The following is a 25,065-nucleotide window of genomic DNA, read 5'->3' on the forward strand; positions in this document are numbered from 1 at the left end:
TGCTTTGAAATTTGAGTATGCTTTTTCATTAGTAGCAAATAATGTGGTTCTTGTTCTAATCAGAGGTCATATGACAGATTACCTGAATACAGTTTCCAGGCTTTTAAAAAATGTTAATTTCTTAAGCAAGCAGTTTGTATCTTAGCAGGATTAAGGTGCTGTGTAAACCAGATGTTTTAATAAATTGGTCTTTGAGGGGAAGGGTTATTCTGTTCTGGTGTGCAGCCTGAGGTCATCTAGTTTTGAAATAATTTATTTTCTCTTTCTAAGCAGTGAAGCAAATATACTACTTGAAAAGTGTGTCTGTCCAATGTTCTTTTATTCTTGGGACAGGTACAAATAAGCAGCTAACAGTCTGAGATTCCTCATAGTGAGAGCTACTGGGCCTTAATCCTGCCTCAGAAGGATTACTGTAGGTCCAGAAAGTAAATCTCTCTGTGTTCCCAGTGAATTTAAGGCTCTGTATTGAGACTGCCAGCAACCATACATGTTAGTGTCAGTTATGAAGCTATTCACTGAAGTAGTCTAAGTTCATAATACATTTTAACCTGAGCTCCAAATTCTCATCAAATGGTGATGACTTTGAGTTGCTATTGATCTGGGCCATATTGAATTTAGTAACCCTGAGGTGAAAATCTCAGTATTCTATTACCAAACTCTTAAAAACGTAGTGTTACTGAAAAAGTGCTTCATTTAAAAAAAATAAAATCTGCATTAGAGTGTTACTGAAAGTGTTAAGAGTTCGGACTTGCCTGGGATTTTTTATGCTTAGTGTCACTGCAAATATTGCAGACTCAGCCTGAGCAGAATATTGGGGTTTGCATGTGAAAAAAACTACAGTTTATTACATGGGATACTCCTGCAGTTGGCATATTTACATTAGCATTATTACTATTAATGAAAAATTATACACATGCTTTTAGAAATAATTGTTTAAATCTACCTATTTTCTTTGGCTCTTGTCTGAGGTCAGTGGACAGGTATGGAACAATGTATTTTTCTTCTGTGCAACAGAAATCTAGTGATGAAATATTGATAAGTTAGAATGATAGAATCATTTAGGTTTGAAAAGACCTCTCCAGATCATCAAGTCCATCTCAGCACCACCATGTTCACCACTAAGCCACATCTAAGTGCCACATCTGTGAGTCTTTAGAAAACTTTCAAGACCAGTGATTACACTGCTTCCCTGGGTAGCCTGTTTCAATACTTGACCACTCTTGTAGTGAAAAAGTTTCCTAGTATCCAATCTAAAACTCCCCTGGTGCAATTTGAAGCCATTTTCTCTTGTCCTAGTGCTTGTTATCTCATCTGCCCTGAGCCTCCTTTCTGCCAGGCTAAACATCCCCAGCTCCCTCACCTGCTCCTCACCAGACCTGTGCTCCAGACCCTTCCCCAGCTCCATTGCCCTTCTCTGAACTCTCTCCAGCACCTCAATGTCATTTTGGAATTCAGGGGCACAGACCTGAACCCAGAATTCAAGGGGATGTGGCCTCACCAGTGCTGAGTGAGGATGATCAGGGGGACGATCACTGCCCTGGCCCTGCTGGCCACTCCATTGCTGATCCAGGCCAGGATGCCATTGGCCTCTTGGCCACCTGGGCACTCTGTGGCTCATGTTCAGCTGCTGTTGAGCAGCACCCCCAGCACCTTTCCCTCCAGGCATCTTTGCAGCCAGCCTGCCCCAGGCTGGAGCTGCAAGGGTTGTTGTGAGCCAAGGGCAGGAGCAGCCCCAGGCACTTGGCCTTGTTGGACCTCAGAGCTCTGGGCTCTCCCCATCAGTGCAGCCTGTGCAGATCCCCCTGCAGAGCCTTCCTGCCCTCCAGCAGTTCAACACTCCCACCCAGCTCGCTGTGTCTGCAGGGCCTGAGGGTGCCCTGGATCCCCTCATGTGGATCATTGATAAAGACATGAAACAGAGCTGTGCCAGCACTGAGCCCTGGGCAGCGCTGCTGGGTGCAATTCCATTCACCAGCAGCCTCTGGGCCCGGCCGTGCCAACAGTTTCCCACCCATCCAGCAGAGCCCCAGCCAAGCCATGAGCAGCCAGTTCCTGCAGGAGATGCTGTGGGACATGGTGGGAGAGGCTTTCCTGAAGTGCAGGTGGGCACATCCACAGCCTTTCACCCATCCCCTAAGTGGTCATCTTATCACAGAAAAGGAGATCAGGTCAGTCAAGCAGGACCTGCCTTTGGCTGTGCTGGCTGGGCCTGATCCCCTGGTTGTCCTGCACATATGATGGCACTCAATTGGATCTGCTCCATGACCTTCCCTGGCACCCAGGGAGAGTGTGGAGAAGGCATCCTTTTGTTACACTTTATGTTGGTGATGTAGAGAACAGGATATACCAATAAAATAGCTTGACACCTTGGTTATTCTAAAATGTTTATGTAATTAATGACATATTAGTGATTCTATTCCTCTTTCTTTTCCTCTTTGCTAGCCACCAACTCAGCCTAATGAACAGAAGAAAACAGCCAGAAAGATTTTTTCAATTTTTCAAGCATTATAATTACCAGCCAAGTTTTTGTTGGTTTTCTGGGTAATTTGTTTGTTCCTTTACATGACTATTGAACCAGAGCAGTCTATTTCTAGGAAATTAGTGTATTTAGCATATTTCTATACAGTAGGTGTAGTTTTTATTTTGTTTGGAAACAATAAATTTATTTACTTTTACATACTCCTTGAGTCATCTTTCCTTAAATGCAAACAATAACCTTCTTTTCAGGCTTCTATATTGAATATTTAAGCCTCTAAGTACTTTACTTTGGATTCAAGTAGCTTTAAGGAGAGAATAAGTGTGATTCTAAAGAAAAATAATTTTTAATTATTGAGTTTTCCTTGGAGAGGATGACCCATATATTTAAATCTAGAATAGGGCTTGTCTGCTTTTGAGCTGTGACTATCAAATCATTAGGGTCAGGAATCTAATTTAATCTGTAGTATTAAACATGCAAGGCTTCTTAGTCCTCAGGTTTTCTTAAGGAGGAGGAATAAAATGATAGGATGATGATATATTCTTTAACTAGCATCTCAAGTTGATGACGTCAATGTTATGGCAAATATACATCAAAGAACAAATTATATTTGTAAACACATAATGAAGTAATTAATTTCTCCTTGCATTGGATTCAGGGAAAATATTTTTATGACTGAGACAAATGCCACATGTAGTAAGCATAAAAACAAGAGTTACAGAGTTTTGCCTGTAATAGGTCATGAATATGTAAAGACTGTGAAGAAACACAAACTGAATAGCTGCTGTGTAAGTATGTGTAATTTATGTATTTTCTTTTTTTGCCTTTCTCTCTTTGACCTTTAGTTAGGTTAGGTTAACAAAGCACAGGAAACTTTATTTCTTTATTTATTCTTGTATGTATAGAAAGTAATGGTGTGTTGTTAGACTATACATAATTCAATAATATCCTGCCTTCAAATATACCATGCTCAGGCTAGCTAGAACTGCAGGCAAGAAAGTCATGCTATGAACATTTAAAGATAATATTAAAATTTATCTAAATTATATAGAGAAATTCTTTTATGTGACAGCCAGAAAAATAAGGCGGTTTGGAAATGGTATGTTTCACAGCACAACCAAAATTCGGTCTAGATTGCAAAGGAAACAAAGAGCCAAAATATATATTTCCCTAAGGACATTTCCTAAAGATAGTAACAATGTGTTATATAAACACTTATGCACTAGTTAAAACATAAATCAACCATGCATATGTGTTGAATTAAGGCCATACAGTTGACATTTGCCTGATATTTCCTGATTTTGATTGAGTTTTTAAACTTTCCTTCTAATTAAATATAGTAGCATGGGTTCTTGTCTTGTACAGACAAGAAGAGTAATACACTGATTTCAACACCATGCTATAGATGTTGTGGTGTCAAATTTTAGCTTTTAGTAGTTTTCCAACTGAATCTCTGTTCCAGAAGACGTGATTGATGTGACTTGCTGCCATAATTCAATCTGACTAGTTTCACACATGTACTCTCTGTATGTAGTCCTCAGTTTTTTGAGTCTGTCAGTTGAAGATTACCGAAGAACTCCAGTTAATTGTGCAAAGTATTGACCTGTGGGGAAAAACACACAGTGTTTTTAAAATGCAACTCTGTTTCTGCACTGGGCAGTACTGTAATCTCAGTTGAGGCACCTGCCTGGGTCGGGTTAGGGCTCTCTAGCTTTTTACATTAATTTTTTAGCTCTGGTTGTTCTTGTTAATCTATCTCAGGTCTCGAGTCCTGTTGCACTTCTAAGATTGACACAGTAGTTGTCTATCACAGAAAAACATGGTAATTGACAGAAGAGAAACCTCATTCCTGTGAGGAGAAACTGGAAATTGATCTTGCCCAGTCAATCCTTGAAGATCTGACTTTAGTCATTGTTGGTGTCTCTTCTGTCCTGAAGGTCATATCCATTTTACATACATTTGCAAGAAATTATGCAGTGGTTTTGTAATTAATACTTTTTGCTGCGCTGGTTTTGTTTTCCTCTTAGCCTGGGAGAGATGTAGAAAAACATCTGATGGGATCGCTATGATTTAGCCCAGTTGGAGTCACGGGGTGTTGGGCATCCTAGTTTCCTAGGCAGAGTTCCCTCACTCACTTCCCAAAACAAAGCCACTCCTATCTCAACTACAAAAAGAAGAATAAAGAAGCAGAAAGGAGTAACTGCACATATCAGGAGTAGGAGCTGGAAGAAGATGTGAAAGCTGGTTAATCACTGTGACCTTGCCCCATTTGCCTGCCCATCCAAGAGAGAGAACAAGTCAACAATCCTGGCATCCTCACAATTTTGGCAACAAATGAGAGGCAAGGATGTTAAATATCCCTGAAATGGGATTTTCACAGGATCCACAACTTAGGGATCAGAAAGAATTTGCAGTTTATAGCACTGACTTCTGTAGTTCAATTCACTGCTGCTCTTTTTGGCTTTTTAACATGAATTTGAAAATGCAAACTGTTGCAAAATGCTTACTTACTTTTCTTCATACGATTTTAGCTATCTTTAAGTTGGAGAAGGAAGTTAGCTTCAAATAAATCCAGTTTTAATTTATAAGTGTAAATCCATAGTGATGTTTCTATATAATATTTTCCAGGCAAACCAATTAAAATCTGGTTAGATTCAGCATCTTACCTTCTTTCACAGTGTATAGGCTGCTGCTTTCCTTTCCTTTTCTTCCTGGGGCTGTGACTTTAATGAGGTTTGGTCAAAATTTTTTATAGAAATGACCCAGAAACTATAATCTATGGTAAACTCCAATTACTAAAAATAAACTGAAAAGTGGGAGAGATTTGGCATTTGTTGTTGTTGTAAAGATAAATATGTAATCCTGCCTTGCTAAGGAGCAATTTAATGCTTCTGACATAAGCTTTTTGTCACTTCAGAATTTTCAGAGAATCTCAATCCAGTTAATTAGCCATTTTCTGTATGGGTTTTGTCAGGCGGGATGTAGTCTTGAAAAGATCACCTTTAGTCTTCAAACTCTCAGTTCAGCACACTTGAGCATGCAATTGCATTCCATTTAAAGGAATGGGAGTTGTGTTCATAACCATTCTTATAAAATGCTACTGGGTAATATATTACTTACCCAAACTTGCAGAAGAGGAGAGCACTCTTAAAGTTGGCACAGTATGAGAAATGGTACACTGTAGTGAGGTTAGTTTATTATATTGATGGCATTTTCTGTCATTTCCAAAATGCAGATTTTTTTTAATACAGTGACTTGAGATGCAAATTGTGAAGGAGTGGATAGTCTTGCATCATTTGCAGTTGAGTACTGTGGAAAGCTTGTGGTTTTTTGCAGTCCCCAGACTGTCCCAAAGTAAGCATGCATTTACAGTGTGCATTTACCTGATGTGTTGTATAGCATCAGATTTTTGTACACAGACCTCTTTAGGGAACATCAGCAGTCTGACCATCCAAAGTTGTTCTAGTGGTCTTTTTTTTAAGCATAAAGTTAACTGTGTGCTTGGGTTTGGTTTTTTTTAAGAAACATACAAACAAGAACATGGAAAACATAATACTTCCATTTTTACTATTTACTCAGTAATATTTGTAATTCACATTGGAAATGTGGTTTTGAATAGGTCTAGAAAGAAAATATATCAGTAGAAGATCTAGGTTTGTAACTTCTAGTGTATGAGTGTGTTTGAGTTTTTTTAATGATGCTGGTCCCAATGACTGGATATATACCAGTACCTGCTATGTATCACTGCCTTGGACCTTTTTTTATTGTCCTTGGTTGGAAAACTTGCCTGGTAATGGGAAAGTGAGTGCAGAAAGAATGAGACTGACGTTAATGGTACATTTTGAAGTGGCCACAAACTATGGGAAGGAAAATCTATCCATACGAAAAAAAGGCTGCCTTTGATTTTTAATTAGCCCAAACTTTGTGGTTATATTTGGGAATTTGACAGGCAGATTCACTGTTTATATGTTTTAACTAGTTTGACTAGTGTTTCCCTTATTCTCAATTACATGTATTTCATGACAATTAACAATTTTGAATTTTGGGAGGTTTTTGGAACTGCTCTGCTTGAGGTTGTTAACAAAGATCTTTGGATATCTTGTTCCTTTGTAGAAGGGTGCTGAATTTTTCCTTTGGGTTTTAGCATACCAATAGACTTGAGTCATACTTACATAGTACTGGGTTCTACACTACATCTACACACTGTGGGGATGCAAAGTACCTCCTGCATTTAAGTTAAAAATTAAGAGATCAGAATATTCAGACTGGCTTAGGGCATTAGAGCAAGATAGCACTGCTAGTAAAAGAATTTACTTGCATTTTATGTGAAAGGAAGAACATTATTTAGATATTGTCTGTGGTAGTGAAGTACTTCAGAGGGGGACAGTTAAAACTATATTTGAAGGAAGTCAGGGGACACAAAACCCCCCTGATTTTGGATAAGCTATTTAAGATGAATGAAGGTAGGATAAATATGTTGCCAGCAACAGACCAATGTAAAAAACCCAGAAAACAAACAAATCCAAATGTTATTGAAGTAAGATCTTTGTCTTATGATAAATTGTGCCAGGAAGCCTGACAGAAAAGCTGGACAAAGGATAGAAGAGGGAGAAGAGGACAGCACTGCAGAGCAGTCAGCAGGATTAGCTGTGTGATAGTATCTTGTTCATTATGACACCATCCCAGGACAGTTTAGTATTGAATGGTATTTAAATACCATATGGTAATGTTTTCAGAATACCCATAATATGCCATGTAGTACTGAAGTTGATAAAAGAAGAGTATACAGCCTGATGCTGTAAAATATTTGACACTTTTTGAGTCAAATAATAACCTTGCAAGGAAAAACAGTCCTTATTAGTAAGGACTAATCATATGCTTTAATGTATGTGCATGCCCTTGGGCTTGTCTTCTCCAGTGAATTTAGCATGGCTAAAGATTTTTAATGTGTCAAGTAATTATGAAATAAGTTGCCACATGTGATCTGTTGAGACTTGTTACCCTATGCACTTATTGAAGTTTATGAAATTTACAAAATTCTCCTGAAGAATTCATTGACCTATGTACTATAGAAGATTTTCAATTTCATGTTTTCTATCAAATGGAAATACTTTTCAAACTGCATTTAAGAATCCAAATAGAGTGGTGTTTGAGAGAGAATGAAATGAAAACCATTAATTCCCTTTCTTTTGGAATTTGTCTCCACATTAATGTATCGCAGGCCAAACCTAATTACCTATTCACCTATATTTTATTTGATCTACATGCCTGAGTGTCCTACAATCAAATTTACTGAAGAGCTTCTCACTTTTTTCTGCATTAAAACAATTGCCTTGAAGCAGCTAACAATTAAAAAATAAATGAGTTAACGCTTTCTGCTAAGTGCTACCATTTAAGTTGTAATATGCAATTAAAAACTACATTTTAATTTCTGTTCAATTACATTGACTTAAATAGTAATTTTAGTGTTATACTTATGAATCAATTAATTGTGACATTTTTCCTCTGGCATGCATGATGCAAAAGTAGATTTGATTTTGAGAATGTGGACAGAAGTAACACTTTTTCCCCCTCATGGTTTGCTGTAATGACAAAAAGAAGACAACAGAATTATCTGGGCATTGTGTAAATATGATGGAACAATTTAATTTCAAAAGCCATAAAAATATGTTGGAATTCAAATTATTTTTCATGTTTTAAAAAACTATCTATTTAATAGAAGGAATACTCAGATTGCTTTATGATAATATAGATGGGCATTTGAAATATCCATGCATGTACGTGGTCATGTTAACAGCTCTAGGTTAGAGGAAGCTTTGTGTTAAGTCTGAACCCAAAGCCTGGTAGAACCTGAAGTGTGAAAAATTACATTTTAGAGCAGTGGCCTTTTTCAGGTACATATTGCTAGAGACAGGTGCTTTATTTCTTTGGCTTTAGCTCCTTCTTTTAAAAAGAAAGCTGTTTATGAGTTGATGCACTGCAAACAGCTAGTTAACACATTTTTATGTTAATGCCGGAGAGAACTTGCTGTGGAACAAGGTCCTTACCAGAATGGATTAAGATTTTCTTTTCCCCTCTGAACCCTCCAAGTCCTTTTAGCATGCTGAAAATCACATGGAAGCAGTTTCTAATGTCCAGAATAAACTTCTGGTAAATAATAAGCCAAGTGCTCATGTCCCTCTTGTGTGATGTGTTACTCTGTTCTGTTCAGGTTACTGGCTGTAGGGGTGTGAACATAATCAGAAAATTCTGATTAAGCAAAACAAAACCTGGCCTAAAAAGATGTTGTGTTTTCTCAAATGAGATTCTGTGTCTCTGGAAGGACCTTATTTCATCCATTTTATAGTGTCTTCTGTGGTTTTAATCTCTGAATAGCAGTGGAAGTTTGTAGTGACCCTTCTACCAGTAAACCTGGTTCTATATCACTTGCAGTTGATGAGTTTCCAGCCTATATATAAATTGAAAGTATCATGCACTTTATTTAATGCCATCCCAATTATATTACCAGATTGGTAAAGTTCTTAAGATATGCTGGTCTTTGCAAAGAACCAGAATTTTAGAGTATCTTTTTTTCTGGTCTTCAATTCTGTTTCATGGAAAATTGTGTCTTAGGACTGAGATGAATCTTAAGACATCTAGTTGTATTTCTTTCTGTTACACAAGTCCAGGTATTGCCATGAACTGTGCCTCGATTAAATGCTGTGGTGATGACACAGCAGCTTCACTACCAAGAAGGGCTCTTAGTATCATTTAAAGAGACTGTTGCTGGTGAGGATGTCACAGAACAGTCTTGTGTGTTTGGAATCCTGTTTCCCACTTATGAAACACTCCAAACCATGTGCTGCTACTTGATCACTCCCCCTCTCGCTGTAGTGGGCTGCAGAGGAGAATTGGAAGTACAAAAAATTAAGATCATGGGTTGAGATAGGAACAATTTACTGGAAACAGCAATGAGATAAGAAAGAACAGAACAGTAGTAATGACAGTTTACAGGCAAAGGTGAACATTCTCATGTCATTGCTCAACTCCCACAGAAATCCCTGACAATGCCTGATCTCTGTCCCTGCCACCCAAAAGGGAGCCCTTGCCCAGAAGATGATATGAGGTGGTACAGAACAACCTCTGGGTCCTAACTGTCCTTCCTTCTGGCTACTGCAAAAATTAACCCCCTTCTGACCAGAACCAGAACAGTCTTTCAGTTCCAGTCCCAACCTCATAACGTAGTGTCTTCAAACAGCAGTGTCATCATGACTGGTGGATCTGCTTAAGAAAGGAGAAAGAGTACAATGTAAGAAAATTGTGTAGAATTTTAAGAAGTACAACTTTGAAAGACATTTTATTTTTCTTAACAATTTCCTAATTGATAAATAACTTGCACCTTCACCCAAATTCAACTGTTCTAAGGGCTTTGTGGCTCAGGATACAAGAGTGGTTGCAAATGTGAGTGTCTTTGTGAACATCAGGAATGCTCTCTTATTGTGAGAGTGGCAGACCACTGGCACAGGTAGCCCAGCAAAGTGGTGGAGTCTCCCTCCTTGGAGACAGATATTAAAAAACTGTCTGGTCATAATCCATTGCACTTGGCTCTGGTGGACCTGCTTGAGCCAGGTGTTGGAGCAGATGACCTCCAGAGGTGCCTTCCAACCTCAGCTGCTTTGCAGTCCTGTACTGTATTAAGTGGTGTGTATTTACTCGTGGACTTTAATCCTAGTCTCAGACAATTCCAGGGTGATGCCAATTTTAATTGACTTAAGAAAGTATTCTGGGAGAAACATCTTATTCATCAGATATAAATGATGTCTTGTATCTTCCTGATCAAGTAAAACTGAAATAGAAGTGATTCTTCTAAACACCTCTAGTTAAAGAAAACCAGGGATAGAAAGTTCATTAGTTCATTTAGGCTTCTGATACTATTTGAGGACTGTGTAGGGAGTAATTGTTCTCTAACTTTAAATTAAGACATTTATAGTCTAGCAACTTCTTTTTTGGTTGTGTCCCCTTTTCATATGTGCTCATTTTATTTGTGTTTTACAGAATTATAATTTTTATTGTAATTTCTTTGAACCTTTGTGATCATGAAAGGGCTTCAGCATTGAAGTGAAGTCAGCTAGTATGTTCTGCCACTTAAAAGGGGTGACAATAACATTTTTAGGATATAGACATCCATGGAAGATTTTCTTTTTTTATAAGGTGGTAAAAAAAAAAAAAAAAATGTATATAATTTTTTTTCAGAAGCACCTAAATCACTGAGGAAGTAACTTTCTTTAAAATATCATTAGTTGGTATAAGAAATTCAACCAGTTTGTTAGGCTATATCAATAACTAATAAATTTTTTATATTTATTTCTTGCAGAGGTAGTTTTATTGCTAGGAGAGTTTTACTTTAAAATGTGGTGTTTGTTCTGTTGCAACCAACAGCAGCAATTGTAGATGCTGGTAATCTCCTTTAGTTTTCAGGGGATATCTCCAAAACCTTCTTCCCCAGAACTTCTCCTAGATACAAACCATTTATTTTGGTATTTCATAATTCTTCAGTGGGTGTTCTGAGGCTGCTGCCAGGTCCTTACCCAGCCACTCTTTCACTCCTTATTCTCAGCACAACTGGCTGAGAAAATAAGATGAAAAAGCTCATGGGTTGAGGTAAAGGTATGGAGATCAAATAATCCATTGGTGCCGTGGACAAAATAGACTTGACTTGGGAAAAATTCAATTTATCGCCAGAGTTGGATTGTGAGAAATCAAGACAAAACCTAGAACACCTTTCTCCCACTCCCCTGAAGTCAAAGTCTCAACTTCACTCCTTTCCCAATTTTTCTCCTTCCTCCCTGCTCCCAGTGGCCCAGAGGGCTGGGGTAGGGAGCATTTGATCAGTCTGTTCCTCTCTGCCACTCCTTCCTTCTCCCACTTTTTCCTGCTTCAGTGTGGCTCCTTCTCAGGAAGCATCATGGTGTATTCCACAGGCTGCCAGGGACTGTCTGCTCTCCTCTGACCTTGGCGCCTGCAGGGCTGTTCCTCACGCTTCCCCTCACTCTTCTGGGCAGCACTTTGCCCATTCCTGAATGTGGTGCCACCAGGTGTTGCCAGAGGTGCCACCAGCTTGGCTCATGGGCTCAGCTGTGTCCTGCAGTGGGTCTGCAGTGCCCAACATAGGGCAGCCCCTCCCCTCCTTTCAGAGAGGCTGCCTTAACTATCAAAATTCTGCCCACAGTCAGCTGATAAAAAAGTCTCACTTTTTCTGTCATATTTCTAAAACTTTTTGCAATTAAATACAAAGTGTTTTCATTCTTTTACATCCCATTTTTCCAAAGTGATGTAGCTTTAACCAGATTACTTCATATCAATGGCTAGGCATTAACAAGTTGTTGTTTTTGACCACTTTCAGCTCTATTGATAAGAAAATATTTTTATTGAAGTAATATAAAGTTGTTTTTGAGGTATTCTTGTTCTGCAAAACCTAAGAGTTATTGCTTATCTGTGCCTTCCTCTACAAATTATTGATGAAGAACTGGAGCTTTTTTAAAGTCAGTATTAAAGACTCCTCTTGGCTCTGAATTCCTGAAGTAGGAATAAATAATGAGTAGGAAAGGGGAAGGAAAATCAGCTCTGAATGGCTTTTTGTCATTTAGAGATTTACATTAAAAAAAGGTGTAAGAAAATCTATATAAAGAAAATCTAGGAATTACTGAAGGGCTGGAAATGGTGTCTACTGATACTTGGAGAGGGACCTTTATGGGAGAAAATACTTGTTATTAAAGGTTTGCTTGGTCTGGGAGGAAGACAGAGAAAGGCCAGTGGGTAGAAGTGAAAGCCAAAGATGTTGGAATGAATGTAGAATAATAGCACTCATCTTGTGAGTGTACAGCATGTCTTGTGCTTATTTTTCAAGTCTGTTTGCCACCTTTTCTGTAAGATGATGGGTTAATACTGATTTTCAAGTATCTGCAACTTTCTGAATATAATCATAAATTTTAAAAATGTAATTCTCCTCCTCCTCCCTTGATTTTTGTCTGTCTTTTTGAAAACAAATTCTTCAGTCTTAAGGTATGGCTTATTCCAAATGGAGGAATATCCTGGCAGCACCAAATAATACTGCTGAAGGTGGTGGTGGGAGAATCTCTTATTCATTACTGCTTCCTGCTGAGGTTAAGTAAGATACATGTGTATATATATAGAGAGAGAGAGGCAGATCTCAGGAATGAGAGCTGAATAGTAATTACTTTTTGACCTGCATTAGCTGTGAAGTCTACTTGTGAAAAAATACTTGAGTTGTTTTTTCTGAATAGATGGCAACTGGTTTTGTTTTCCCAAAATTGTATCTGTTGTATTGGCATTATGTGTTTATGGACATATTTGCATTTTGGTTTGTAATATACTTAAACTCTGAGTTGAATTTTGGTTTTGGTTTTTTTGGATGGAGGCTTTGGTTTTTTTGTTTTGCTTGTTTCAGTGCTTACAGATCATCTGTTCATGTGCAGTTAGGATGGGTTAACATATAGCTTGAAGGTAAAACCAAATTGTCAGAATTGTGAATAATTAATATGGTAGCCAGAGGAGGAATCACAGATACAAACGTTTTACTGGAATTAAGTTATTCTTGTCTCAGACTAAAAAGTGAAGATAGCTACTTTGGGAGTCAGTGTGGTGAGGAACGTCAAAAAGGGAAAGGCTTATGCAAATCCAGAATAAGGTAAGCCCAAGAACAAAAAATTACAACTTTTTGTTTTCCCAAGAAACAGAGAAAGGAACACTATCAAGGATTTAGATGAAATACTGGATGATCAAAATATAAAGCAGTTTCTAGAAGATGCTAGGGCCAAAAGTCCTTTTCACCCATGTTTTCTACAAGGAAGTTTTAGAGACTTTTGACATCATGTATTGAAGACAAGTGAGAAGGGAATGTTTTAGATTGAAGTGTTCATCTGAGGATGATAAATAACAAATTGCTTGGAACAATGGTCTTCACCATTCGTTGACCTGAAAATAACTCTAATATCAAATCCCTTTAATACTGCTGTTAATATTTTAGCAATTACTTAAATGAGCCTTGAAATGAAAGACAGAAATAGGATACCAATTTTTGAGGTTGCTTGAGGATTCTGGGAAGTACAGACTGGTTAGCATGAATTCCATACTGGGTAATTTTTTGAAGTTATGAAATGAATTGTACTATTAGGAGTTCCAATTTAAAAATAATAGTAAGAAGTCAGTGTGAATTTAAGGAAAAGTTATGCCTTACTGTTAGAGCTTTACAATGCACTTGGATTTTATAAAGGTTTTGACAGGTTCTGTCAGCAAGACTTCTTATAGTTGCAAAGTAATGTTAAGATGGAAAGGAAAATCTTTAGAGTAATCTTGTCAAGAACAGGAAACAGATACATTTTTGTTATTGCAAAGTGTCACTAGAGGAGTTTCATATAAATCTGCAAGGATCTGTTCAGTGCTGGAAATTATCTATAGTGCAGTGAATTGCAAGGGCTAACAGAGTTATTCCGGGCACCACTGATCGAAATGTCTGTGAAACCCTCATTGTCAAACAGGCAAGGTCTAAAAAAATCTCTCCTAGGAGTACTATCTTCTCCTATGCACTCCCTTCAGCTGTGGGTTTAGAAAGTAAATGGCTTCCTGCTAGTGGGGGTTTTGGGGGGTTTTATTTTTTAATGTGGGGTTTTTTTCCTTCTCCCTCCTATATTATATCTGAAGCTGTAGAGCACAGCAGAAATATATGGGACAGAGAAATGAAAAGGCAGCAGGGTATGGTAAGAAGTGAGAAACTGAATGTATAGGAAGCCAGCATATGATGTTGGTTTAGAGTGGACAACTTCATCATTGGCTTTGTAAGCAAAATGGATTCAACTTTATGCTTAGGGAATCGCTAATCCATGTTGGGGACAGCTGTGAGGAAGGAAAGAATCTCTGTCCTAAACCATTTGTTTCTGCATGTGGTAGAAGACCTGAGACTGAGGCAGATGAAACTTAATGCTTCTGTTCTTAGGTTCTTGCTCTTCTCTAAGACATGTTGTCTACTTACATACATTGTTTAATATTTTAATGCTTTTAATGCCAAAGGCAGTCCTGTTTGAGGAATAGTATAAACAAAAAATGGTTATGATTAGGTTATTATTTTGACAACTTTATAAGAGAAGACAGTTACTTATACCTTCATGTTTACATGTAGTTGCTTTGAAAAATTCTAAAATTAATGTTCTTTTAAACCTCTGTAATATATTGTTTAAGATTAAATGATTTAAGTTGCTGGGACCAGAGGATGTGCAATACAGAGTTCAAAGAAAATTTAAGGATTAAATAATTCAAGTAACTGTTTATATTCGTGGGTGCGTAGGGACTGAAATGGCAAATGTGTCATTCTCATATTTATTAAGTTGTTGGTGGAATTCAGGGACCTTTACAGGCCTGTACTTTCAACAACTCTTTAGAGAAAACTAACAAAAAACTGATAGAAAGAGAAGAATTCGTGAGCATCAGGTAAATATGACCTGCAGGGAGTCCTGAACATTACTTCTATAATGGGAAGTCCTGCCTTAAACCCTTTGTGCTTCAGAGAAAGATTAACAAATATGCAAGGAGAAGGTGATCTGATTGATAGTCTCTGCTTGATTTTCCAGAAGGGTTTAACAAGGCTCATAGGTTTCCAAGGAAAGAAAACAGTCATAGAATATGAGAGGCTATTTCCCAAACAAATCATTAATTAAAAGATGTGAAGTGGAGGGTAGAAATAAATACCTCTTTCAATAGAGCAAGGTTAGCAGTGCAGTTTGGCTGAATTTCTGCTAGGAATTTTGCTGTTCAGTGTATTCATATAATGAAAATGGTAATATGGTAAAAAGATGATTCTTGAGGTGAGAGAGTTTGTCAATGGTAGTATTGTGTGGAACAGTGAGCATGAGAGCAAACACTGAAAAACTGCAGAGTGATCTTAGGAGTTTGACTGCTTGGGCACTAAAGCGGCAGCAAAGTTTCCCGGTATATAAATACAAAGTGATGCAAAGATTGATACAGTGGATGACTGTCCAAACTTCATGTGCAAGATAATGAGCTCTGAGCTGACCTTGATCCTTGAGAAGTTATCCGTGCTGGCTTCTTTGAGAATATCAGCTCAGGAGCATGCCAAAACCCCATGCAAATTGTTAGAAATTATTAGGAAAAGAATAGAGAGCAAAACAGAAGAATCCTTATTCCACTGTTAACTTACTGTTAATCCTGCTCTGTGCAGTGTGGTACCTCATTTCAAAGAGGTTGGTTGCAATGGAATTGCAGGTGGTTTAGAAAAAGGCATCGTGGGAAGTATTATGTGTAACATGGCTTTACAGGTGAGTAGATCAGAGCTCTTGAGCCAGAAAGAGAAAACTTACAGAGAAATATTCTTGAGAGGTATTTTTGAACAAATTTGTAAGTGACATGGAAATCAGTAGATGCAGACTATTTGGAGGTGACTCTCTGAAAGCCAAGAGCCAGATGTGATCAAAGCTGGTGGGAGTCAGGTTCAAACACAAAATAAGCTGAATTCTTGTATAGTGAGTAGCGGATAAGTGCAGCTCCTCATGAACATGATGTTGCAAATCCAGAAAGTTTACATAGGTTCATGGGTAACTGGAAAAAATGGAAAAACAGATTAATTGAGATAAATAAATCTAAATAGATAAAATATATCAGGCTAGAGAAATTGCTTGAGGTGAAAGTAACTGGAGGTGGGAGAATATTAGGGGGATGGTAGGTAACCTATATGCTTGCCTTCTCCTAATTCCTGTATGTGCATATGGTCCATGTTTTTTCAGAGCAGGGTGGGACTGAAAAGAATGAATGATAAACATAATCTTTCTTGTTATCACAAAGTTTTCTGCTGCTGCACTCCCTGAGCAGAAATGATGCGCTTACTGACCTGCTCTGACCATTGCTCTGAAACAGCATAGCTGTCTTTGTTTTTGTTGGCTCACCTAATAAAAACAGTACTAGTGAAAGTTGGATGTGAGTAAGAGCCTTGAAGGACCAAAGGGTTATATATGAACATATGGCTTTGAATATGATGAGTTCAGATGATTAATACCCTTTAGCTGATCTTGAGAGTTTCGCAAGAGATCTTTAGAACTGGAGCAAGACCCTTTGTGTTCAGCAACAGCAAGATCACAATGACAAATGTGTATTAGACTAGATAAAACAAGACTGACTTCACACTTCTTGTATGTAAAGCAAGAGATTGTGACAATGTAGAAGATTATTGTAATAAAAATAAGACATTATGAGCAAAAAAAAAATCTGAAAACTTTCACATTCTGTTCCTTAGTTACTGAATCAAAACACCACCATCTTGTAGATTAAATGTTTTCTGATTTGCAGAATTGTCCACAGTTTTACTAGGACCCTTGGTTCAAAAATATTTGTACAGGTATTTTTAAAAAGATACTGCCACATGCTTTATGTGCAAGGTCTGGGACTAGATGTGCTCAAAATCAGTGAATCACCAAAATTAAATGAAATGTAGCGCAAAGTTCTAAATAGATCGAAACTTTAGCCAAACTTCCATACAACAGTGATTTTAATTATGCAATGTATATATATATTTAATTATACAGAATATACAGTATATTGATGACAGGAAGAGATTATTTAAAGCTAAAATTTAATCTAGAAAAATCAAATTATTTCAATGTCAAGGTACTGTAAATGGCTCTGAAAGTTTCCTTTAAAACTCAAATACCAGCCACTTTCCCATTTTATCAATAAAAGCATATATAGTTTTATACTTATTAACAGGATTAAATGAGTCAGACTTATCTTGACAAGAAATGCTTTGTTGTCTAAAAACTTGCTTTTAATGTAATTGAAAATAGTGTTGCTCATATTTTAAAAAATCCTTATAGTGTAAAGCTGTCATGCTGAAAGAGGTGGGATGGAATTGCCAAGTGCAGATGCCCATGTAAGAGTGATGCTGAACAATAAACCACATTCATATTTCTTTTCTATGGAAAGTGCATGGCGGTTTGGGTGAACTAATCCCTCAATATTGCCAGCTATGTACAATAAATCATGCTAAAGGATTATTATTTATGGGAATGCTATGAATTTTTTTGTATCTACACTTGTAGCTTATTTTCATTTTAAAGACTTTAGGCCATAACTCTGTACTTTTAATTTTGTATTCAGTATGGGGAATTAATCCCAGAATGGGGCTTTTTGGATACAAAATCTGAATGCTTGTGTAGTAACAACAGCTGTCCCCTCACCATGTGGTGTCTTCCATTGCTTTACTGTAGAGATGAATTTTGGCCCAGTGTTTCAGTAATATTGGACACACATGGTTTTAGGTGACAAAGCAGTATGTTTATGCATTCATTTGACTCTTGCAGTTACAGTTGGCTACAGATTAGAACAGGGAGAATACATTCACACCATGACCACCCTCGTAGTTGCTTGTAGTACTTGGATCACAGTAGGCGCTGTTGCATCTAAAGACACAATTAACTGTTGCTGAGGAATTGCAAATTCACAAAAGCTCCTTTACAGCTTTTGCTGCTGAGAGTGGATTTTCTAAAAAAACAAAAAACTTTTTCAGAGATTTTCCAAATTTATAAGTGTTTTAGATCTTCAAATACTAAAACTAGTGTCAGCTTGAAATAAGATTAGGAAGTTGATATTTTAATGTAGCTAATGAATTCATGTGCCCGGAATTAGCTGTGTAATTAACTACAGATCTGCAGAATGATTGTAGTTTTGTCCATTTTTAGGAAGATAACCTCAAGAGTTCTGTCATATTTAAAAGTGGTTAGTAGAACTGTGAGCACAAATCAAAGCTTACAGAAAAGTCTGAAAATAAAACTTAGCAGAAAGCTTCTGACGTCTGTATATCAGTGGAAAGATCATCTTGATTTCCATGTGTAATTGTTTAGATATGCTTTGGATATGGTAAGAGTGACTAGCTGTGAATGTAGCTGTGAATCTATTATAAATACCCCACAAACAAACAAACCACCAAGTTTTAGTACAAATTAAATAGAAAATTACAGTAAACCACATATTAACCCTAATTTTAAAGTATGAAATTTGATTTTTAAACAAAAGGCTTTTAACCAGAACTCTTTAGAAGAATTCTTTATTTAGATTACAGTGATAATTTTTTTATAAGTAGAACATTCAGCACTGGAAAGCTTTCTTTACAAAAATCCCTGAGAAATATTTTAATTTAAAATATCTATATGGAGTATAATGTAAAGGTGTGTATAGTATATTGACATGTTTAAACCAGTAAAAGTAATAAGGCTTGCAATTTTGCAATGTGGAGATTTTTCCATGTATGTAATTTCTTCTGTAGGCTATGGTGTAATTGTATAATGCAAGCAATGTATGTGTGAGATCTCTCACATACAAACACGTTACTTAAGCATCTTGTGCTTGAATCATGAGAGATAATTCATTTTATTCTTGTATTAAAAACTATGAATGTTTGAGACTTTCAGCATTGAATAAAGGACTACATGGATCCAAACCAGGACGATTGATAAAATCCTTGCTACTATTGGCTATTATTTACTGTCTTTTAAGTGGCAGGTTGTATTTATGCCAATTTATCTGCTTCAGGGAACACTCTTGATAGCAGAACAAAGTGAATAAAAGTAGTTTGCTTTGCAAATGAATGCAAATGGTGAAGCCTTTCGGGAAGCCCTTTAACGGGAGCAATGCACTTTGATTATGAGTGAAGCTGCCATTTGGACATGGTGAAAAGAGCACGCTTGAACCATTGATTGGGGGAGACAGTAAAAAGTCAGGAAGGGCCCCGTTAAGCTTGCAGTGCAGCGGGCGGATGTCAGTGTGGTTAGAGCACAGTGGGAGAATGACAGGCAGGATTAGTGTCAGGGAGAAGCTTTGCTGTAGTTGTGGAGATGGTCCCTGGGGTCACTCACCTCTGACTGTTGTTCTGTGCTGATGGCTCTGTAATGCAAACCGCTTGATATGTGCCTGTTCATTATCGGAAATGGTGATTAGAAGAGGTATGTCATAAAGAATTCCTTAAAAATAAATAAAATGGCAAACCACTGATGATAACAAAGATTTGGCTCTGCAGTCGTTGCCAAAGATGCTGCAAACGTCAAAGACGGTTACTGCATTTTGCCTTCTGAGGCAAACACGATTTCATGCCTTAAACCGCTCTAATTGTGTGTTCTTTGCTTTGTTCACTTTTATTTGGCCGTTATGAAGACAGTCATTGTTAACAGCTTGGCATGTAGTTAGAATAAAACATTTTTATATCTTTTGGTTATTGAGTAGGGGAAGCATCCGGTCTGGTTTTGTGGCATAACTGCATTTTAGGGAGGGGGGAGGGGTGTTGTTTAATCGTCTTGATGGAATATTAGAGTCAACAGATTTCATTCCTGGTTCATGCTAGAGTGCTAAAACACAGGATGGTAACAGTGACAAGAAGCTAAGATGACTGTTCTGTTTCATTTAGAGGCTTTTTTAATAAGTCAAAATGGAGATACTCTCTGTGTCTTTGCTGGAAAAATATTAGATAGGCAATTAAGTAAGTGTTTAAAATGTTGTGTCTTAAACTGTGATTTAATCATGGAATCATTTAGGTTGGGAAAGGCCATTCAGATCATTGACTCTAACCATTAATCCAGCCCTATGAAGCCCACCAAATGTCACATCCACACATGGTCTTTTAAATACCTTCAGGGATGGCAATTCCACCACTTCCCTGGGCAGCCTGTTACAGTGCTTGAAAACTCTTTTGCTGAAGAAACTTTTCCTGATATGTAATCTAAAACTCCCCTGGCAAAACTTGAGGCCATTTCCTCTTGTCCTAGATCTTATTACCTGGGAAAGAGGCCAGTCCCCACCTCGCCACAGCCTCTTATCTCAGGTAGCCGTAGAGAGCAATAAGGTCTCCTCTGAGCCTCCCTTTCTCCAGGCTAAACATCCCCAGCTCCATTGCCCTTCTCTGGACATTCTCGAGCACCTCAATGTCCTTCTTGTAGTGAGGGGCACAGACCTGAACCCAGAATTCAAGGTGTGGCCTCACCAGTGCTGAGTGAGGATGATCAGGGGGATGATCACTGCCCTGGCCCTGCTGGCCACTCCATTGCTGATCCAGGCCAGGATGCCATTGGCCTCTTGGCCACCTGGGCACTCTGTGGCTCATGTTCAGCTGCTGTTGAGCAGCACCCCCAGCACCTTTCCCTCCAGGCATCTTTGCAGCCAGCCTGCCCCAGGCTGGAGCTGCAGGGGTTGTTGTGAGCCAAGGGCAGGAGCAGCCCCAGGCACTTGGCCTTGTTGGATCTCAGAGCTCTGGGCTCTCCCCATCAGTGCAGCCTGTGCAGATCCCCCTGCAGAGCCTTCCTGCCCTCCAGCAGCTCAACACTCCCACCCAGCTCGCTGTGTCTGCAGGGCCTGAGGGTGCCCTGGATCCCCTCATGTGGATCATTGACAAAGACATGAAACAGAGCTGTGCCAGCACTGAGCCCTGGGCAGCGCTGCTGGGTGCAATTCCATTCACCAGCAGCCTCTGGGCCCGGCCGTGCCAACAGTTTCCCACCCATCCAACAGAGCCCCAGCCAAGCCATGAGCAGCCAGTTCCTGCAGGAGATGCTGTGGGACATGGTGGGAGAGGCTTTCCTGAAGTGCAGGTGGGCACATCCACAGCCTTTCACCCATCCCCTAAGTGGTCATCTTATCACAGAAAAGGAGATCAGGTCAGTCAAGCAGGACCTGCCTTTGGCTGTGCTGGCTGGGCCTGATCCCCTGGCTGTCCTGTGCGTGCAGTGTGATGGCACTCAATTGGATCTGCTCCATGACCTTCCCTGGCACCAAGGTCAGACTGGGAGACCTGTAGTTCCCTGGATCTTCCTTCTAACTCCTCGATGGGCATTGCATTTGGAAACCTTTTGCGAACTGAGACCTCCCCAGTCAGCTGGGTTTGCTGGTAAATGTTTGAAAGGGACTCAGTGAGCACTTTGTTCAGCTCCCTCAGTTCCTGTGGCTGGATCCCATCCAGTCCCATGGACTTGTGTGTGTGAGGTCACTGATCATTTTTTCTTGGATTATGGGGGACTTGCTGTGCTCTGTCTTCCGGGTCAGGGACTGGGTACATGGAGGCCAATGGATCTTTCCATTAAAGGCTGAGGCAAAGGGCAAGTATGAAGTACCTCAGCCTTTTTCTCATCCTGTGTCATTGTTTCTGCCTATGTCTAGTAAAAGATGGTGATTCTCCTTAGCTCTCCTTTTATTGCTCATGGATTTGCAGAAAAATTTTTTTACTTTTATGACAGTAGTCAGACTAAGTTCTTATTGGACTTGGGCCCATCTAATTTTTGCATAACCCCATAATCTAATAAAGGTATTGTTGAATATTATCTTTACTGAATTTTGTAGTGTTATGTATGTTGTATTAAAGTTAATAGAAATTAAATGTGTTAGTCTACATAATAGACAAAGTGCAGTTTTTGAATGTTCAGGATTTTTAGTGTCTACTGTCGGTCTCTTGTTTTTATCCATTTTCAGCAACAAGACACAGAGAAGATACCCAGATTTATTTATTTTTTAAACATTATTCGATTAATTTGTTTAAAGATTTTTTTTTGTCCATATATTACCTTGCAAATAAATGTCCAATATTCCAGTGTAATGAATGTTTTACAAATGTTTTACAGGCACCTGAATGGACAGAGGAGGACCTGAGCCAGCTGACAAGAAGTATGGTTAAGTTCCCAGGGGGGACCCCCGGTCGATGGGAAAAGATTGCTCACGAATTGGGTCGATCAGTGGCAGATGTGAGTGCACTCAGATTTGCATTGTGTAGAGGATGACAAACCAGAACAAGACAGGCAGTGTAGAAGGCAGATATGGGGGCTGACATTGTCTTTTGAGAGAAGCTACAATCCTTTTAGGACCTGGAAGTGAACCATTAACTAACTATGCAAGAAGCAGATGTCAGCCAGTATCTCCCTCCACAATTAACAGCTGTAACTGATCAGCTGGATGGGGGATTCTGGTGCTTACAAACTTCAGCTACTGTAACCCAATAACAGAAAAACAATGAACTGGAGGTTTTGTAGTAACCTCCTTTCACTGCAAGTGAATGTTTGTGTGACTTGGTCAGAGATTACATCTCTGTTTCAAGCCAGTCCTTAAAAAATGCATATGAGCTAATGGTGTTTTGACAGGTGGTTTCCATTAATTAAGCAGAAATATCTTTAAAAATTTTAAAACTATGTAATGTGCATGATACTATTTCAGTGCCTTTTTCAGTATTATAGCATGCTTTAAAATTATATTATGTAAAATAATGTCTTTGTTAATTCATATTTTATAGTATATACCAGATACCAAAGCTGGTACTTACATTTTTTAAGTGTTATGATCTTAAAACCCTTAGGAGCTAAGCTGTAAAAGACTTCTCCTTTTCAGGCAATAGATCACTAGAACATGTTGTAGTGTCTACAGAGGACCATTTAAAAGCCCTTTCAGCTGACCCTATTTTATAGGCTCTGTAGGGGTTAATGAGAATAACATTTAAATCTGTTCATGTACATTTTGAGATTAGATGTTCTTTATTTATCATATTTCAGGATTTAAATAATGGAAAACAAAGCCACTGACTACAGTGAAATATTATAGGTCTCTGGGAAATTTGTGTACTTCTTAAATTTTTTTTTCATTGTTGACATAATCACAAAAAGATATTTCGAGAACTTACTTTTAAAGTTTTAATGCATCTATACTGTTCTGATACATATACTAAAAAAATAAGTCTTTTGCATTATCCTAATTTTAGAACAATACATTATTTGCAAAATAGTGTATGTAGACAAGAAGTTACCAACCTGCTAATCAAATGAAATTAGGGTTTTTAAGGTTTATTGTGTTCATACTTGAAGTATTCATACTACTGAACTGACTGAATGGAATAATACAAATACTAAATTTTAATAATAATAATAATAAAACTTTATAATAATAATGCTAATACTGGAATTTATTAGAAAGATGCTACATTTTACTGATCTTAACAGCAAAAATATTTCGCATATGTTGGTAGTATACAGTGTTCATGGCAAAGAGCTTTTGAGATGGGTTTGGAAAATTTGATTATCTTGATACAGATAGTACAGACATGTGGAATGGTTCTACATCTATCCATCACAAAACTAACATTATCCTCAGATTGTCTTTTGCATCCACTGCCTGCTTTATTCCTTGACTTGGGTGTATTAAGAATCCTTTGCATAATATATTTGGCCATTGTACTTGGACACATCCAGTACTGGAAAGAAAAAATCAAAGCTCACTTGTTTCTTCCATTAGATGAGAGGTCCTCAGCAACTCGCTGTTTTGTTTCAGTGAGTAGGAAAGAGAAATGAAAGACATATGATTGTTTTAAGAGCTGTCATTTTCTTGTACGCAAAAAGGAATTTCCAGGATTTTTATGTGTGGAGAAAGGTGTGAGTGTAATCCTTTTTACTTCTAGTAACCTCCAACTATATGATTAATGTAATTATTATTCACACAAGTTTTTACTTCTCCAAAAATTTTCAACTGCTGCTAGTGGTATGTCACTTTCCTGACACAAACTAATTATTAGAGTTTCTGCTACTTTTATCATTGCACTACACAGAATTGGAGCAGTTGGGTATTATGAGGAAACAGAAATGAGTATTTTACAAAATGAATGTTTTAAACAAAAGCTTCATGGGAACTTCTTTGGGTCTCAGATTGTTACTGCATCAGTACTAGAAATGGTGAAACAGGAAACTACTTCAGATACATCCATTCAGTAAGATTTCAATATTCAATAAGAAGTACAACTTATCCTGTATATTCCTTGAAGATAACATAGAATCTAAATTCACAGCAAAGACTCTTACTTTGTTTGGGCATCACCATAATTAGATAAAAAATGTTATGGTAAAGCTGCAGGAGAAACTTCTGGGTTGTTAACTTTGTGTGCAGTAAAAAAGGTGTTTGCATGTGCAGGCAGCATTTGCTGCCCAAACAGCTGCTCCCTGTGTCTGCTGGGAGCAGGGCAAGGGGATAAGTTCTGGTGTACAAGGTGCTGCTTTGAAACAGCTTGTGTAGCAGAGGTTGGGGATGCCTTGCTTACAGCTGGTTTAACAGGAGCCAACCAGAGAGGGTTTGAAGTATGTATTAGCTAGCAAATGTACTATGTCCTGAAAAAGAAAAACATTCAAGGACAAATTTGAATTTGGTTTTCTAACATTTTCTAGTATAGGAAATACTTTGTAAGAACTTGAGATTAGTGTCTGCTTCTTTCTTCTCCTGCAAAGCATCAAGAGCAGTAAGGCTCGGTTTTATTTCACAGTTAGAGAATGATAGAAAGGATTGATAAGGTACAGTGTGCTTGCTTCTGAGTGATGTTATGCATTCAGACTTTATTTAATGGTGGATGAGCTAAACAGGTATTCCTAAAAATAGCTCAGAGTAATCCAGTCCAAAATGCTGTCTCCATTGTTGCTTCTGTCTCAAAGCTTTCTTCTTCAGGAAAAAACTTAAAAAAAAATTCAAAACTTTTTAAAGAAAAAAATGAAACCATTCATATATATCAGAAGAGCATCAGTGAAATT

General features: G+C 38.0%; 1 protein-coding gene across 1 annotated transcript in view; it reads left to right on the top strand.

Annotated features, from left to right (window-relative positions):
* The window catches only part of DNAJC1 (DnaJ heat shock protein family (Hsp40) member C1), a 108,151-nt gene that overhangs the window by 71,001 nt on the left and 12,085 nt on the right, over window positions 1–25,065 (top strand). The window contains exon 9 of the mRNA XM_030967000.1: window positions 22,135–22,254. Within this exon, the coding sequence (XP_030822860.1) occupies window positions 22,135–22,254 (120 nt within the window). The remainder of the gene's footprint in view (window positions 1–22,134; window positions 22,255–25,065) is intronic.

Source organism: Camarhynchus parvulus, chromosome 2 (genome assembly GCF_901933205.1).
Source record: "Camarhynchus parvulus chromosome 2, STF_HiC, whole genome shotgun sequence".
NCBI lineage: Eukaryota > Metazoa > Chordata > Aves > Passeriformes > Thraupidae > Camarhynchus > Camarhynchus parvulus.